This window comes from Mchenga conophoros, linkage group LG10 (genome assembly GCF_057382185.1).
Source record: "Mchenga conophoros isolate Kocher_MC1m ecotype Shallow Benthic linkage group LG10, M_conophoros_male_GT1.1, whole genome shotgun sequence".
NCBI lineage: Eukaryota > Metazoa > Chordata > Actinopteri > Cichliformes > Cichlidae > Mchenga > Mchenga conophoros.
Window position 1 is genome coordinate 26,919,259 of NC_140535.1, and position 16,819 is coordinate 26,936,077.

Genomic DNA, 16,819 nt, shown 5'->3' on the forward strand with positions numbered 1-16,819 from the left:
TACAGTGGTGTGAAAAAGTGTTTGCACTCTTCCTGATTTCCTGTTCTTTTGTATGTTTGTCACACTTTCATGTAAAGGTAACACAAGTAAACATAAAATGCACTTATTAAATGAAGGTGTTTGTTATTAAAAAGAGTAAAAAAAAAAAAAAAAAAGTTAAAGCGATTACCCCCCTAAACCTAATAACTGGTTGGGCCACCCTTAGTAGCAAAAACTGCAATCAAGTGTTTGCAATAACTGGCAGTTAGTCCTTTAAAGTGCTGTGAAATAATTTTGGCCGCTTGTTCTTACAGAATTGTTGTAATTCGGGGCGATCGTGGCTCAAGAGTTTGGAGTTCGCCTTGTAATCAGAAGGTTGCCGGTTCGAGCCCCGGCTTGGACAGTGTTACGGATTCAAATATTGGGGATGGATACAAGAGGAAAAACCACAATAACAACACTGGTCCGGCCGGGTTGAGTCAAACGATGATTTTAATGATCACACGCGTGGGAGATGGACACCGTACGCAGACAGCATCAGATCTCAAAATGGTGGAGCATTGATCAAACTCTTATAGCCTCTAGTGGCCCCCACCTAGTCATAAAAGCCTAAACATTCACATGCTTTCTCTCACACGGCGCCTAAGCTACGACCTTGGCTCCCTGTTTAACTGCTCCTGCTGAGATGGGGCAGAAAACTCCAGTATGTTCTGTTCTCTTCTAATCAGACAAATAAGGCGATGACTTTCTGCGAACAGTATTTCTTATAACTCAGCAGTATAATGCATCAGTTATCACCTTCTTCTAATTCAGGAGAATAATTCAAACTAAAACTACGTAATAATTCACAATCTTTAATTAGCTGTCTAACATGGCATAAAATAATATTATAATCTCACACTCCCCCTGTTGAGCTCTTTAGAATAAAGAGCTCACCTACACCCTGTAATCCAGTGTGGCCGGGTTCATTTCTTCTTCCCCCTGAGGCCCTTTGTCCCCCTGTTGGGCGAACCATATGTGAGATGACCTCTGTGTTTGCGCAGTTCAGATGCAAGAAAAACTATTATTACAACAGTAGCAGGTACAGATGACGCTCCCCAGTTCTTCCACAGCTTTATTTTGGTGCTACCTTATACCCTTCAGACGTACTCAGACTAGAACCTCTGTCCGAGGAGCTTTTAGCCTTTATTTTATTGCTGCAGCCACCAGTGTCATCCAGTTGGGTGATCCTCTGCTCTTCTTTCTTCAACCTCAGGGGTTAGACAACCCTTCAGTCGTTGCACAGATCAGGGGATTATTCTGCCCCGATTTCAAACAACGATCTGTGTATCCTCGGGTCCTGTGTGTCCTGTGTATTCCCCAGAAAAAGGAACAGGAACGTGTCCCCCTTTTGCCCAAGAGCCTCTCGAACCTCGTTGGTCTGGTGTTCCTGGATTTCCGCCAACCCCTTCATGGTTAACCCTTTACAGCCGATCGGAGTGGGCACGCTCTGTTTTGCGTAACTATTTTTAAATCCCGGTAGCACTGCAACCACGTAAGCTAGCGCAAAAATTTTTTTTGCATATGAAACCGGAGGAGTTGTACTTACATCTTATGCCATCAGCACATAAAGCTTTGCAAAAACTGAATAAAAAGCGCTTGCAGGAACAAAAACATAATATTCCAGAAACACGCTTTACCGATCCAATCAGCTGGTCATAACACTTCCTACGTTGGAATAGACGTCAGCGCGAACTTTTGCATTTCCGCCATTACATGCCCGAAACCGGAAGTGACGTCATTTTCGCGGAAATGTAGTCTTTTTTACTATCAGGGCCTCAGGGCCTATACTCGTCTTTTTAAAAGTTATCTTTGACTTTATGACTTTCTGTGTCGTTTCTGGGATGCTTAGGACTCATATTGCACTGCTGGAAATAGTTTATTTTGATGCATATGCTGCTTTTTTGCAAATTTGCAGTATAATATTTATTTTCGTTTTTCCTGCAGTGTATAAAAATTGGTGTATTTCAAAAATAAAACTATGAAGACACTCAAAATAAATTTCCTGTGGTGGGAAACTATTTTGTGCAACTTTTTTGTATTTACAGTTTTGAGGGATAAGCCTCTTAAATTTCTCTAACTACAAATATATGTTAAAAAAGCAAAAACGATTTTCAATTTTTTTGTAGTTTATTGCACTTTTTTGCAATTTATGTAATTACTATGCACTTAATGAATACATATTATTAAAATCTGGGCTATAATGGTTGTATTGATGTATAGCAACTTGAAATGCTCCCAAAAATGGCTCCACAGCATGTAAAAATATGATATAAGCTCTGGCGGACTTGGTTCTATGGTAGGTCTTAAAGGGTTAATGCTGTTAGCCCTCTGCACTCAAGGCATTTCCTACACTTTATCAGTCTGGACCATCACGCCGAACGAAGCTTATGACCTTCAAAAGACCGAGTGCCAACTCATTATAAGCACATTTGCAAGGTGTGTCTGAAAATTATTAAAACCACTCATTTTAACAAAAGACATCAAAAACAAATTAGCCATTTTTAATCCTAACATTTGCCCCCCCAAAAATCATGTGTTTGCTTCCGCCTACTGTCCCATGGTTTCCTCTCCAGTGTGGTACTCAGCTTCTCATGAACACAAGCATTTTATCATCTAAACGCTATTCAGTTCATTTCAATGATTAACGCTTAAACATAGAAATAATGATTTATGCTTCTCACTGGATCTCTAAAAAAGTCCGGAAACCTCTTGGGTCACTATTAGCTTAAGCTTTACCATACCTAAGTTATTAAAACACAAATGAAGTCATAAAGATGTTCATATAACCCTTGTTTGATGTTAAAACTCAACTTCCCCCCTTCTTTGACACGTTCCCATGTGTCAAATCAACGGAGCTAGAAAATTAAAAGAAAAGGTTAGTGACCTCATATCTTAGAAAGTATGAGACCTTCTCCTATCCAGTGTCGTTGCTCCAGTCCTGTCAGCCTGTGCCAGGGAATGAAACCAATTTAATTGTCATGTTAGATCTGTTCAACTCCTGGCTCCGCCCAGAGCCTGCGTCTGCAGAATTTCCAAGAAACAAAACCTGCATTAATATGAACTTCACTGGAATATGAACTTGTTGACTACTTTTGACACAGCAAAGGAACATTCTCTCCTTCTCGAGGACAGGCACTGACTCCCACTTATCTCCTGGAGCCAACTGTCCCTTATGGAGACACAACATTGCAGCTACAAGGTTTCGCAGATTGTTAAGTTGATCTGTGTGTAATGCTCTGAATCAGGTATGTAATATTAAATGAATGTCGTTTAATTAACTGCCACTACTTAAAACTTAGCAAAAGATATAACTGAATAAAAGATCGCCAAGAAAAACATGATATCAGTGTTATGTAAGCGCGTGAGGCCTTCTATGCTCGAAGTCACTCCAGTCCATAGATCAGCCAAACATCGCGTTGACTGTAGCTTTTAACCCTTATTAACTTGAGCACAACTCTATAATGAGCAACAAACTGCAATATGTATAAAAATGATCATGGTTACACCTGCAATGAAAGATCATATGATTATCCTGACACCTGTAAATAGAAGATTAACCTGAGGTTATAACAATCACTGGAACACAAATGTTAGTATAATGTCAAAAGCTTCAATAAATGATCAATGCAATGTTTGTTATATGATTCTGATGTAACAATAATGCTGATGCTAAAATAACAGTAAAACACCCCCTTTTATCCCGTTAATAAACTTGACACATAAACGTTTATGAATGCCTCTTTTAAATTTTATTTCCCCCTGCTTTTCCCTCACTGACCACAGCAGGGGAATCTTTGTCTTGATTCATGCTATGAATCCGGCTAACCTGATTCATCACTGAGCCCCACCGTGACTGGCATCTGACAGGGTGGCGCTGCATACTCTTCCTTTAATGTCTCTATGTTCAATCTGTTAATTAGAGTGCTTAAACATGAAGTAGACTGCGTCCACAACAAGTCAATACAGCTGTAAATGTGGCCAATTATCAATCAATAACAAAAAAATAGCTTTTATTTTATGCATGCTTTTAGTCAACCACTCACCCAGAGGATCTTCAATCGCAGGAAATTCCTTCTCCTCATTTAATGAGTCTGTCCTCCTTCCATGCCCTGGTAACTGGTCCATCCAGAGCCATATGATCTTGAAATATACATACAACAAGCCAAACCACACCTTGGTCACACCAACCCTTTTCCGCCCTGAAGATGTTCAACGCCATCTTAGTATGGACTGTCAAAGGTGACTTTAACGCTGACTGTTCCGACAATCCATTTGATAACATTTCCTGGTCAGATTTGCCAATCTCTGCACCAGGGTTTTAATAGCTTTGCAATTTTCATTAGTTTTTATTTTTATTTAGCTTCGACTTCAGATTTTCAATTTTATATCAGTTGTAATTAGTTTTTACCAATTGTTTGCTAGTTTAGTCTAGTTTTTGTTTTCTGAAAATCCTTAGTTTCAGTTTAGTTTTGATTAGTGTCAGTTATAGTTTTAGTTGTGTCTGCAATAATTAAGTGTAACAAAATCCCAGTTTCATCATATCAGTCATGCTCTTGTGCTTATCCTTGGGTATTGAGACTATTAACTCTTGCAGCACCGGGTGTTCGTAATTTTGGTTCAAATGAATTGATAAACTTTTTGAAGGCAATTGACTCACACAGTCATGTAGATATCCCAGTCCTGTTGTCTCGGGATGCATCACGCCGCCTTGTCTGGGGTTAGCTTCTGTTTTCTGGGGATGACGGTTGAGTGTGCTCCCGTACCTTCTCAAGGTAAGCTAGGTTAGCTTTCTGGTGTGAACTTTTCAAGTGCACTTTAAGGTTTGTGGGATTTTTTCCCTTTAGAAATGTCCCTTATTTGCCCCTCAATTTGTCTCTTTCCACTACAAGACACTTGCTTTATCCAAAACACAGTCGTATTCAAAGTAATCCCAAATTGGACTCTGACGCTTTCTCCCGACTTTTCCTGACATGATTCTGCGCGTGGACGGAGCAGCAACACAGACGACTCGACTAACGTACTTGCCACCTGCTGGCATAATGAGACGGCAAGAAAAAATCTGGAAGCTAAACTTCATTTTCACCCTTGACTATTGTAGGACACGCACACATCAATGAAACTAAACACATTTTGCTATAAATTCAGTTAATTTTAGTTAGTTTTGTGAACACTCATTATTACAGTTTTAGTTAGTTTTCCTTTTTTTGTTTTTATTTTATTTCCGTTAACGAAAATGTTTTTTCACTTCTAGTTTTCGTTATTTCATTTGTTTTCGTTAATAATAATAGCCTTGCTCTGCACACTGGAATAAACAGAATCAACATGATCAACATTTTACTGCGTGTTATTTCACCATCTTATCGATTCAAATGCTCCATCCTTATGTGGTTTGCGACATTATGTTTATCCACTCTGTCTCTAAATGTTTGAAGAATTTTCAAGTTTGGGGTCAAATTTTGAGAATTTGACCATAAGTGAAAGTTATGGTGTTATCACCCCCCTTCGGGGCTTACCTTTCCCAGTTTTGATGATATTCCTCCCTATTCTTTGCAAGTACCCCCTGTTGGTGGTGAGAAACTGTTGGTGTGGTCAAGTGGGTGCTGTAAAAACAAATGCTCAGGACAGAACAGTTATCAGCCATGTACTTCATACAAAATTAGCATATATTTGATTTCATATTGATCCTCTGAGTGTAATGGTACATTTTAATTTGAATTTATCAAAGCTAAACACAATAATTTTTCTTTATTTTGCTCTTGTTCTTGTGCAGCACCACCTCTCAGCACATGCCCCTACTTTTAAATTGCTGACTATTTCAAGAGAGCACCCAAAAGATGGGGACCAGTGTTTATTATTACATATCTCCATTTTGAATGTGACAGTGACCAACTGACTATCCCTCAAAGAGTACAAGGCCTAGGCGTCCCCGGCCTTGGCAAGCGTTACCTCTGAGCACTGCGTTTCTTAGCGGTCCAACCGCCGTTCTATAATAATTTATAATACTTTGAAACAACAGTCAATACCCCAAAACAAGTGTATGACTGACCCAGGTCCAACCTGTCTGACCAATGGGACTCTAACCCACAAAATGACCAATTCCCTATCAAACTAAATTCACTCAGCAGTCCAACTGCTTTAACTTCAATCAGCAGTCCAACTGCTTTAAATACTCAGTACTGTCACTTTCAACGTTTCATTATCATTACTTCAGCTTCAGTTCTCATGAGATTTTTTTCATCAAAATCAAAACAGGCCTTCTACCAGTAATTTCAGTGAGTAGACTTTAATTTTATCATGTCCAATTTGGCACACTTTGGAAATAGATTCAACAGGTAGTGCCTTACCTTTGTATAAGCCGGCTTATACAAAAGCCGGCTTATGCCCACTCACGTCAGACCACTGGCTTGTGCCTGTCCGTTCGACAACCTCGGACCGTCCAAACCTCCAACTTCCACCCCAATACCACAGGACGAGCCCCCAAACTGTTACGGATTCAAATATTGGGGATGGATACAAGAGGAAAAACCACAATAACAACACTGGTCCGGCCGGGTTGAGTCAAACGATGATTTTAATGATCACACGCGTGGGAGATGGACACCGTACGCAGACAGCATCAGATCTCAAAATGGTGGAGCATTGATCAAACTCTTATAGCCTCTAGTGGCCCCCACCTAGTCATAAAAGCCTAAACATTCACATGCTTTCTCTCACACAGCGCGCCTAAGCTACGACCTTGGCTCCCTGTTTATCTGCTCCTGCTGAGATGGGGCAGAAAACTCCAGTATATTCTGTTCTCTTCTAATCAGACAAATAAGGCGATGACTTTCTGCGAACAGTATTTCTTATAACTCAGCAGTATAATGCATCATATAACAATATCATTCATTCACAATAAATCAGCGGTCTAATGTAATGCAAATCAGTTTAACAAATGCAATAGTTATCACCTTCTTCTAATTCAGGAGAATAATGCAAACTAAAACTACATAATAATTCACAATCTTTAATTAGGGGTCTAACATGGCATAAAATAATATTATAATCCCACAACAGTCTCGGTTGTTGTGTCCTTGGGCAAGACACTTCACCCGTTACCTACTGGTGGTGGTCAGAGGGCCCGGCGCCAGTGTCCGGCAGCCTCGCCTCTGTCAGTGCGCCTCTGTGAATAACTGGTTGTGTAAAGCGCTTTGGGGTCCTTAGGGACTAGAAAAGCGCTATACAAATACAGGCCATTTACCATAATTCAGCCACATTGGAGGGTTTTCAAGCGTGAACCATCTTTTTAAGGTCATGTCACATAGAGGTGGGAATCACCATACATCCCACGATACGATATTATCACAATACTTAACGCACGATATGATATTATTGCGATTTTTAAAAAAATATATTTTGCAATATTCAGATTCTGTACATAAAGTTAAACTTTATCAATATTCATTTTATCTAATATCAAAGTCTCGCACTCAGTCTTTCTCTCATTTCAGTCAGTTTTATTGTTGACAAACTGAACGGTTTGTATTACAGTCTAGTCCAACTTAACTGAATGCAACCATCTGGTACAATTATAGCTATTCTGAACTAAGCAATTTATGAAAACTATGCAGCCCCTTCAGCAACTGAAGAATTTGAAAGTAAATTAAAACAAAATATAAATTTACATTAAATAAAAAAGTTTCAAACTTAATTAAAATAAAACATGTCTTAAATTAAAATAAGTAAACTGTCATGTTTATTGCTGCCAAAAAAAAAGTTAAACACATTTGGACAGTGAAGGAATGTCAGGATTCTTGCTCAGAAAAAGGATCAACATGCTCTGAGCAAAAAAACCTTTTTTGTAACAAAATATCGATTTTTGCTGTCCCTGTATCGATACATTATTAGCAAACAAAATATCACGATACTACACAGTATCTATTTTTTCCCCCACCCCTAATGTCACAGCATCTCAGTCAGATTTAGGTCAGGACTTTGACTAGGCCACTCTAAAGTCTTCATTTTGTTTTTCTTAAGTCATTCAGAAGTGGACTTGCTGGTGTGTTTTGGATCATTATTCTGCTGCAGAACCCGAGTGCACTTTAGTTTGAGATCACGAACAGATGGCTGGACATTCTCCTTCAGGATGCTTTAGTAGACAGCAGAAATCATGGTTCCATATACCACAGCAAGTCTTCCAGGTTCTGAGGCAGTAAAACAGCCCCAGACCATCCCACTACCACCACCATATTTTACCAGTGGTATGACAATTTTTGCCCAGTCTCTTCATTATTGTTGAATCATGATCTCTGGCCTTAACAGAGACACATGAAGCCTGTGATTCTTTAATGTTCTTCTGGGTTCTTTTGTGACCTCCTAGATGTGTTCTCTATGCTTTCTTGGATAATTTTGGTAGGCCGGCTGCTCCTGTGAAGCTTCACCAATCTTCCAAGTTTTCTCCATTTGTATATACCGTAATGGCTTCAATAGAGTCCCAAAGCCTTAGAAATGGCTTTGTAAACCTTTTCAGATTGGTAACTGTCAGTGACTTTTTCTCAGGTTCAGACCTTGGCATGATGTGTTGTTTTTGAGGTCTTTTAGCCTGCTTCACTTTGTCAGACAGGTTCTATTTAAGTGATTTCTTGTTTCAACAGGTCTGTCAGTAATCAGGCCTGAGTTTAGTGAAACTGAATTCAGCTTTCCAAAAAATGTGTTTAGTTATGGAACGCCAGGACTGCCATAATGAATTAATTAAATACACCATTAAATAATTAATTAAATGTGGCAATAATTAATTAAAATTGGAATTAATTAATTAAATAAATAGTTATGACACATGTAATTAATTAATTATTGACACATGTAATTAATTATTTATGTATTTCACATTTTAATTAATTATTGACACATTTAATTAATTAATTATTGACACATTTAATTAATTATTTATGTATTTCACATTTTAATTAATTATTGACACATTTAATTAATTATTGACACATTTAATTAATTATTTAATGATATATTTATTTATTTCATTTTGGCAGTCCTGGCGCCTGGCTCTCGTCATGAAATAATTTTATCTGTCAGCCTCACCCATCAAACTCAGGGGGCGGGGTTAACGCTGCCCATGCAGCTTCTCTAACATTTGATTGGTTGCCTTGCAAAGTAAGTCAAAACAGGTCGATCCTAGATAATCGATTGCTTGTGCAGACTTGGGGCAGCCAGTTATCCCAGAATGCAGATCAAATCACAGGCAGCAATGGTGGTGGTGTAGTTTTTCTGTCACCAGCTACACTTTTAACAGTGTTTTAGCCGCGAATGTCGCGACGTATGTCTGGTCAGGTTGTCAACATAGAACATGTTTGCAAAAGTGCTCAGATGTTTTCAGAGATTTCACTAGCTCTGCTAACAATTAGCATGCAGAGTGCACCGAGGGGGTTACGTTAACCGGTTTGTTTACATATTCCACTCTCCGTGTTCCACATGTTGTATTCGCAGATTCTCACCGAACGATCGTCTCTTTCCGCCTGGTCTTGTGTCTCTGTGCTTCTGTAACATAAAGAACGAGCTGACATTTTTCTCACGAAACCAGCGATCAGCTCAACAGACCCTCAGTTTACCTGCATGCATCCTCCTCCTCATCTGTCAGCTGTTTAACACCTGCTGCTAATTCAAGAAACACGCCTAGTTACCTGGTGATAGTCACAGTTTAACTGGGCAGCCGGTGCTCGATATAACGCAATGTCAGCGCATTTTTCTGCACAAGATAAGTAAATATAGTGTTTTCCCCGAGCGCAGAGCTGCTGGAGCTTGTTTCCTTACAGAGCACTTTATAGGCGAGCCAGCTTTATCAGCGGCTGATGTCCAATCACCGGCACACAGCTTTGAAACCTCAGCTGAGTTTTAGCTCTCAGTGGTTAAACGCTGGACTTCATTCACTCAGGTTCTGTCTGTCGGGTCACATTTACTTCGCTGTTTTATTTACAACTGAGCAAATCGGTTTGGCTGAGGTTAAAGTTACGTTTCATAACTGCATAGTTTCACAGACGTTTAATGGTTCACTGGCACATGTGTTAGACTGAACTATCATCTAAATATCATCTGTTTTTTAATAGTTATTCAACTGTGTTCTAAGCACCAGCTGTCTGTTAGAATGTGATTTTTTTTTCTCTCTCTGTTGGCAGAGGTATAAAAATGCGCAGGAAAATCTGACGTGCATGGCGAACTTCACCGACGATATTTAGGGAGGAATAAACACACATCAAACATAAATGAACCACTTGTCTGTCTCCATAATTGAGAGCATTTTCTCTTCTTATCTCAACACTCTCTCTCTCTCTCTCTCTTTTTTTTTTGCTTTTTCGGTCATGTTATGTTTACCTGTCAAAGGCTTGTTACAAACTATGAAACACATGGTGCAGACTTCTGGATGTCAGAAGAAAACTAATACTGCTCATGAATGAGACTAAAGGCAGGAAGGTGTCCTTTAAGACTAAACATGTTAATAGGACCTCCCTGTTTATATCATAGTTTATGATATAGCACGTGTATTTCAGTAATAGCCTGCTGAGGCCACTATACGTTTGTTTATATCTAATCTTCCTTTTCAAACATTTAAACAGCAGCGAGTCTGCAGCTGAGGGAATACAAATTCAAATTGTCGGAACAGGTTTGCTCGTTTCTTGGATTCATTTGGTGATTTATTAAATGTATAACTGTTATTCTAATCTGCTGCTGAGTCTCTTACACTTTTCTTTATGCTGTATATTTTCACGTCTCTGGAATAGTTGGCAGTTAGATAGTCAGCTGGGAAACTTTGTGTTAACTCGTGGAGCTGAGGATATCGTGGATATGCTGACCTCGCTGCGTGGTGTACAGAGCGAGGTCAGCATGATTAATATTCACAATAAAAATATTAGCCGAACATCATGAAGTCTGTATGTGTTTCATAGTGTCGAACAACCTTTGTACAGTTAAAGCCAGCAGTTACTACATGACGGAAACACCAACGTTATCTCTTTTATGCGTTTATACACAGGTCACGCTGATTACTGAACAAAAACCCAAAGATCAGATGTTAAACAGATTTATTTGCTCTCTCTCCTCCTTAAACATGTTTTTAATGTTAGTTATAATTCAGAATTGGCGACTGAAACACGTAGGACACATAAGAACATCAGGAAATAAAACACCGATAAATATAACCTCAGTAAAAGAAGTCAGCGGGGGTTACTACAGCTGTGTACCGGGGCCTGCGCTTTGTCGGTGGGATTGCTTGCGAGGCGAGCGGGTCTATCCCACGCTTTGCCGTGAGACTGGGCAGACATCTCCGAAATCATCGAAACACTTTTGCAAAGAGGCTGTATCTTGACAAACCGACCAGACACATGAAGATTAAACCACTACATTCTCGGCTAAAAAAATATTAAAACGGTATTTGGTAACACACAAACAGGGTTTTTCAAAGCTCAGTTCTGTTAGCTTCCACATGCCGGTTGTTGTGCGCTAGAAACAATGGCCACCAGGCCAAAGCAATGGTTTTGACTCGATCAGCGTTAACCCCGCCCCCTGAGTTTGATGGGTGAGGCTGACAGATAAAATTATTTCATGATGAGAGCCAGGCGTCAGGACTGCCAAAATGAAATAAATAAATATATCATTAAATAATTAATTAAATGTGTCAATAATTAATTAAATGTGTCAATAATTAATTAAAATGTGAAATACATAAATAATTAATTAAATGTGTCAATTAATTAAATGTGTCAATAATTAATTAATTAAATGTGTCAATAATTAATTAAAATGTGAAATACATAAATAATTAATTAAATGTGTCAATAATTAATTAATTACATGTGTCATAACTATTTATTTAATTAATTAATTCCAATTTTAATTAATTATTGCCACATTTAATTAATTATTTAATGATGTATTTAATTAATTCATTATGGCAGTCCTAGCGTTCCATATTTAGTGACAGTTAATTTATGTTTAACAAGAGGAGAGATTACTTTTTCACATACGACCGGGTAGGTTTGGATAACTTTTCTCCCATCATCAGTGAAATCGTCATTTAAAAAAATGCTTTTTGTATTTACTCGGGTTATCTTCGTCCAATATTAAAATTTGTTTGATGATCTGAAACAAGTGTGACAAATGTGCAAAACACTTGGAAATCAGGAAGAGGGCAAACATTTTTTCACACCACTGTATGCACTGTTCAGTTGAATTCTGTGTACAACACTGAACTTCCAGAGGCCACTGCACTAACCCAATGCAATTTCATTTTAAAAAAAGATGTAATTACACAGTGGTGAGGCAACAATTCTTAGTTGTTGCAAATGAAACCATAATGATGCCCCCTGTCCTGGGGTCAAATCAGTAAATAGATGAATCATCCTGTCGGGTTTCACTGAAAGCACTGAACTTTAACCAATTATTATCATGCAATTATTGCCTATTTAATTACTTGAAAATATATACTGTAATGTGTGTTAATTTGGCACTGTTCCTTTCTGGTATCTTTTCTGTGGTGTGATTGCTTTAATTTCTCCCTGTCATTGTCTTCTTTCATTGATATGTGTTGGAGATATGCATATCTAGAATGCTGATATGTTGGAGCTGGACATTGCCCTCTGTTCCTACACTGAACATGTTGGCCTGCTGTGGCCTCTGGCTCCCTCCCAAGCACAGAAACTCATTTAGTCTGAATACAAAGTTCAAATACAAACCATATTGTTTCTTATACTGAATATAATTTAGCTTTTGGGACCACTTTTACTTTTTGGCACAGCCTCTGGTGATAATGATGAAAAATGAAAAATGCACAAATTAATGCTGTTGATATTAACCAGTTGCACTCATTTGTATCTCAAGGTTATTGGTTACATTTTAATTTCCTGTGAGGGTTAAGGGTAGCCTTCAGTTAGCTCACAGCGGTAACAAAAAACACTCATAAAGAGTCTTAGTAACAGGAAGTGGCTTTGTTACATGATTTAGCTTGACATAAATTGGTTGTGTAATATGTGACCACAGAGGCAAAGTGATTTCACAAAGCATTTCTGTAATTTAACCTAGATTTTTGTTTGTTTTAGTGCAGTACTTGCAGAGGTCAAACGGTTGCTTTGAGTCTTTAATTTTTCAGTCAACTTTGATTTAAAATTGCCCCATCAGAACTATGTGTTGATATCTTCTTCTTCTTGTTATTATTATTATTATTATTATTATTATTATTATTATTATTATTATTATTAGTGAAACATTTTCTGTAACATTGAAAACTGTAAAGGAAAGTTGTTTTTTTTTGTTTTTTTTTTAAAGTTCTTTGTCTATTTATGCTTTTACTACATAAATCAGTTTTTGAATAAACTCTGTATGGGCACAAAGGGCATTTAGTTTAAGTGGTAAAAAAAATGCTTGTGATCATGAAATTGGGTTTTGTTCTGTTGAGTTGCTCCAGTCTGCAAAAGCATACTTGAAGCCATTTTATGTCTATATACATAATGAACCTGCCAAACTACATTTTAAAACTTCATTAAGGATGGATGTTATTAAGATTTTCTTCATATAGGTCAGGTCCTTTTTTGTTTTTGTGTTTTTGTTGTTGTTTTTTTGGGAAGAAAAGTAGGAGGACATAGGTTTCCAGCATCAGTGCAACTATTGTGTTATCTCCCACAGTGTGGAACAAAATCTTTGCTTTGCAGTGTGAACTGTTAGAAAACCACTGCAGTGTTAATAAAAGGAATTGAGATGATCAGGCATAAAATTCCAGTGGATTGGATTTGGTCCTAGCTATCAATGGAAACCTATACAGCCACTGATTGTGTGTGCAACCTATACAGCACATGCACACACAAATACATCCGCCTGACAGACAGTCTAAATCCTCCCCAGGCATCCCTAAAAAAGAAGTCTAAACAAATCCCCCCAAATCATTAAAGAGCACTGAATGTGACTGAATCACTAGACCAGACTGTAATTGGTCTGCAGTGCTTCTAAGCCCAGTTCTAACAGAAGGTGTGCCACTTTTTCTGTGAGGCGACAAAGACATCATGTTAGAGCTCTTAGCTGATCTTGAAACATCTATCCTTTTAACATCCGATGGCATGATTTGATGGTGCAGTTATTCTCATTAAACTAAATTACACATTTCTGACACACATCATAATTACTAATAACTTAATGTATTTAGTAATCTTTGTCGATGTCTTAATTCACTCTAATTTGGTGATACAGGTCTCTACTGCAGCGGTTTTAAAGTTTCAGATACCTGTCCAAGTCATAGACAAAATGATTAAATTCTCACTAGTCATTCTTCTGACTAAATATTTGCCCCTAATTTGTGTCTGTGAACCTTTATATTTTCTTAGTTCATTGCTGCAAACACCTGCTCTACAACAGTAAATATTACAAAAATTAAATAATAAGTGTTTAGGTGGATTGTTTTAGTTTGGAGTGTCTCATATTAATGCAAAAAAACAACAAAACAAACAAAAATTGTTTCGTCTTGGCCAGACCTGTTGTAAAGGAGGTAATGCTGTCTAGCAAATTGATGGTTTAACTTTAACTTTTAAGTTTAACTTAAGTAGGTAAAACGGGACTCTTTCTTCAAGACAGAAAGCAAATGTTGCCCACCCTTGGCATACAAGCTTAGGAAATTGCATAATTAACATAGTAAAAGAGTAAACATACTTGCTGTCTTCAGTCATCACTAAGTTCATCAAGAAGTGTTTGTTTGGGCACAGACAGTCCTGAACTAGCTGGTGTGTTAGTGCAGATGAATTCATTTGTGCTCTGAGGTTAACTTGCTGTAGGTTAGTAGCGCCACCAGCTGCTGTCACCACAGCCTGGAGCTTAGTGCGGTACAGTACACTCTGATGTCTTGTACATGATAGCATGTTGGAGTTGTTTTACATAGACTGCAACCTTGACATAATTTTAGAAGTGATAACTGAGCAGCTGAAAGCTGTAACATGATGTCAGCAGGTTCACAGGGATGATAGAAGATGTTGCTAAAGTCCCGGCTGTGTGCCAGAGAAACAAGCTACACTGGTTTCTGATTAATTAGTCATTTATTAAAGAGAAGAAAAGATAAACATAGTCATTGATTCAAGCCTTTTAATTTTAAAGTTTTCCAGTTCTCGTGTCAAAGAAACCTCTCAAATTTTTCACATTTTGTATGCAAAGTAATTAGCTCATTATACACTGAATAGAGGAAATCATGACAAATTACAGTCTTTGTTTCTCTACAGGTGTGGCACCTCCACCAATGAATCCCATGGCGCCCCATACATACCAAGGCCAGTCAAACAGGCCTGCTTATGGGCCTCCACCTACAGGTCCAACACCTGCAGGCCCACCACCAACAATGAAACCCACATCGTTTCCCACTGGTCCTCCAGTGGCAAATGCCACACCACCACCAGATGGTATGTGTAATCTTTTTATCAGTTTTTTTTAAAACACAGAGCCCAGATTTCAGCACATTTGGAAACATTAGAATAATCATTAAACATTTTACTCCCACAGATGTGATAATCGTGATATTTAATGACTGCATATCCTTTGTATAAGCCAACGTGTTATTATCTCTCTATATATTTTTTTTCCTGATCACCTTCCATTGTTTCCCTCCCTCCGCTCCTTCCACTACATGCCAGCTCAGTGTGGGGGTGTTGTTAACAGCACTCTTTCCCCCACTAAGCCCGACAGCCAGGAGGGAGATATTGAATGTCCAGGTGTGGCAAAATCAGTTTTCAGCTCTTAGATGTTGTGTCAGTGCTGTGCTGCCAGTCCTGTCTCATCTGTACAGTTCTTGCTTGTATCTCTGGATGCACTATTGAGCATATACAGAGGTTTCATCTCATAGTCTTAAAGAATAATGGATATAAAATGAAAAATAATCTAGAGATATTGTAATGGCATTCATAGTAACTCTGTATCTTTTTAGTGCTAAACTGAGCATCCATGGAAACAATTATTTCTTGGTGGTGTGTTTTACCTTTTCAGTCATCTAGACTCACCATGTCTTCCATGTGGCTCAACTTCTAAATATTAAAATCACCAATGTAATAATACTTCCCATAAACATGTTTAGTGTCTCTTTAATTTGCGTCATCATTAGTATTGTCATTGTTTTGACCCTTTTTGTAGTTCATTTTGTTCCATCCCTGTTATTTGTGGTTGGCAAAGTGCCGCTTAAATTATTCATATCATGTCTGTGTTTGCTTTGAAACAGGAGCTGTGGCTGGCAATGGCCCGCAAGCAACAAACAGCTATAATCATCTTGACAACAAAATGGGTAAGGCGGTTTTCTGTGCACACACCAGTCACATTTGCAGCCTTTGCAAATGCCTGCCCTTGCATTTTTTGACGAATATGAGGCATTTCTACATTTTATTGTACAATCTTTAATTGTGTGATGTATGTCTTGAATCCCAACTGGATTCCCTTTTCAGTACAAATATCTAAATATTAACTGTCACAAATCCCACTGCGACTGTCAGCTCTGGTGAACAGTCTTTTATTTTCTGTTTTTCCCTTTGGTTCCATACCAGCAGGCGTCTCGGAATTTGTAATATACTTTTCATATCATCAGCAAATCCCATGAAAAGAACAAAATCCACAATAAACAACTTCTGCTAACAGCCATTGTTTGTGTAGACAAACATTAAGTAGCTTAAGCCTATAAAAACACATTCAAATCCTCATTACCACGAAACATTGCCACTGGGTTTTATTTAAGTTGGTGACTAATATGCCTTGCTGCTGTGTGTACCTGTCAGCCACAGAGCTTCCCATTTTTAGTGAT

At 38.2% G+C, this 16,819-nt stretch overlaps 1 protein-coding gene across 3 annotated transcripts in view; it reads left to right on the forward strand.

Moving 5' to 3' along the window:
- Positions 1-16,819, forward strand: part of sec24a (SEC24 homolog A, COPII coat complex component) — a 35,212-nt gene that overhangs the window by 4,428 nt on the left and 13,965 nt on the right. For 2 of the 3 annotated variants that reach the window (XM_085289607.1, XM_085289608.1), the window contains exons 3-5: positions 15,261-15,437; positions 15,669-15,746; positions 16,247-16,309. In XM_085289607.1, coding sequence (XP_085145733.1) covers positions 15,261-15,437; positions 15,669-15,746; positions 16,247-16,309 — 318 coding nt within the window. The remainder of the gene's footprint in view (positions 1-15,260; positions 15,438-15,668; positions 15,747-16,246; positions 16,310-16,819) is intronic. The other variant, XM_085289609.1, reaches the window with a different exon arrangement.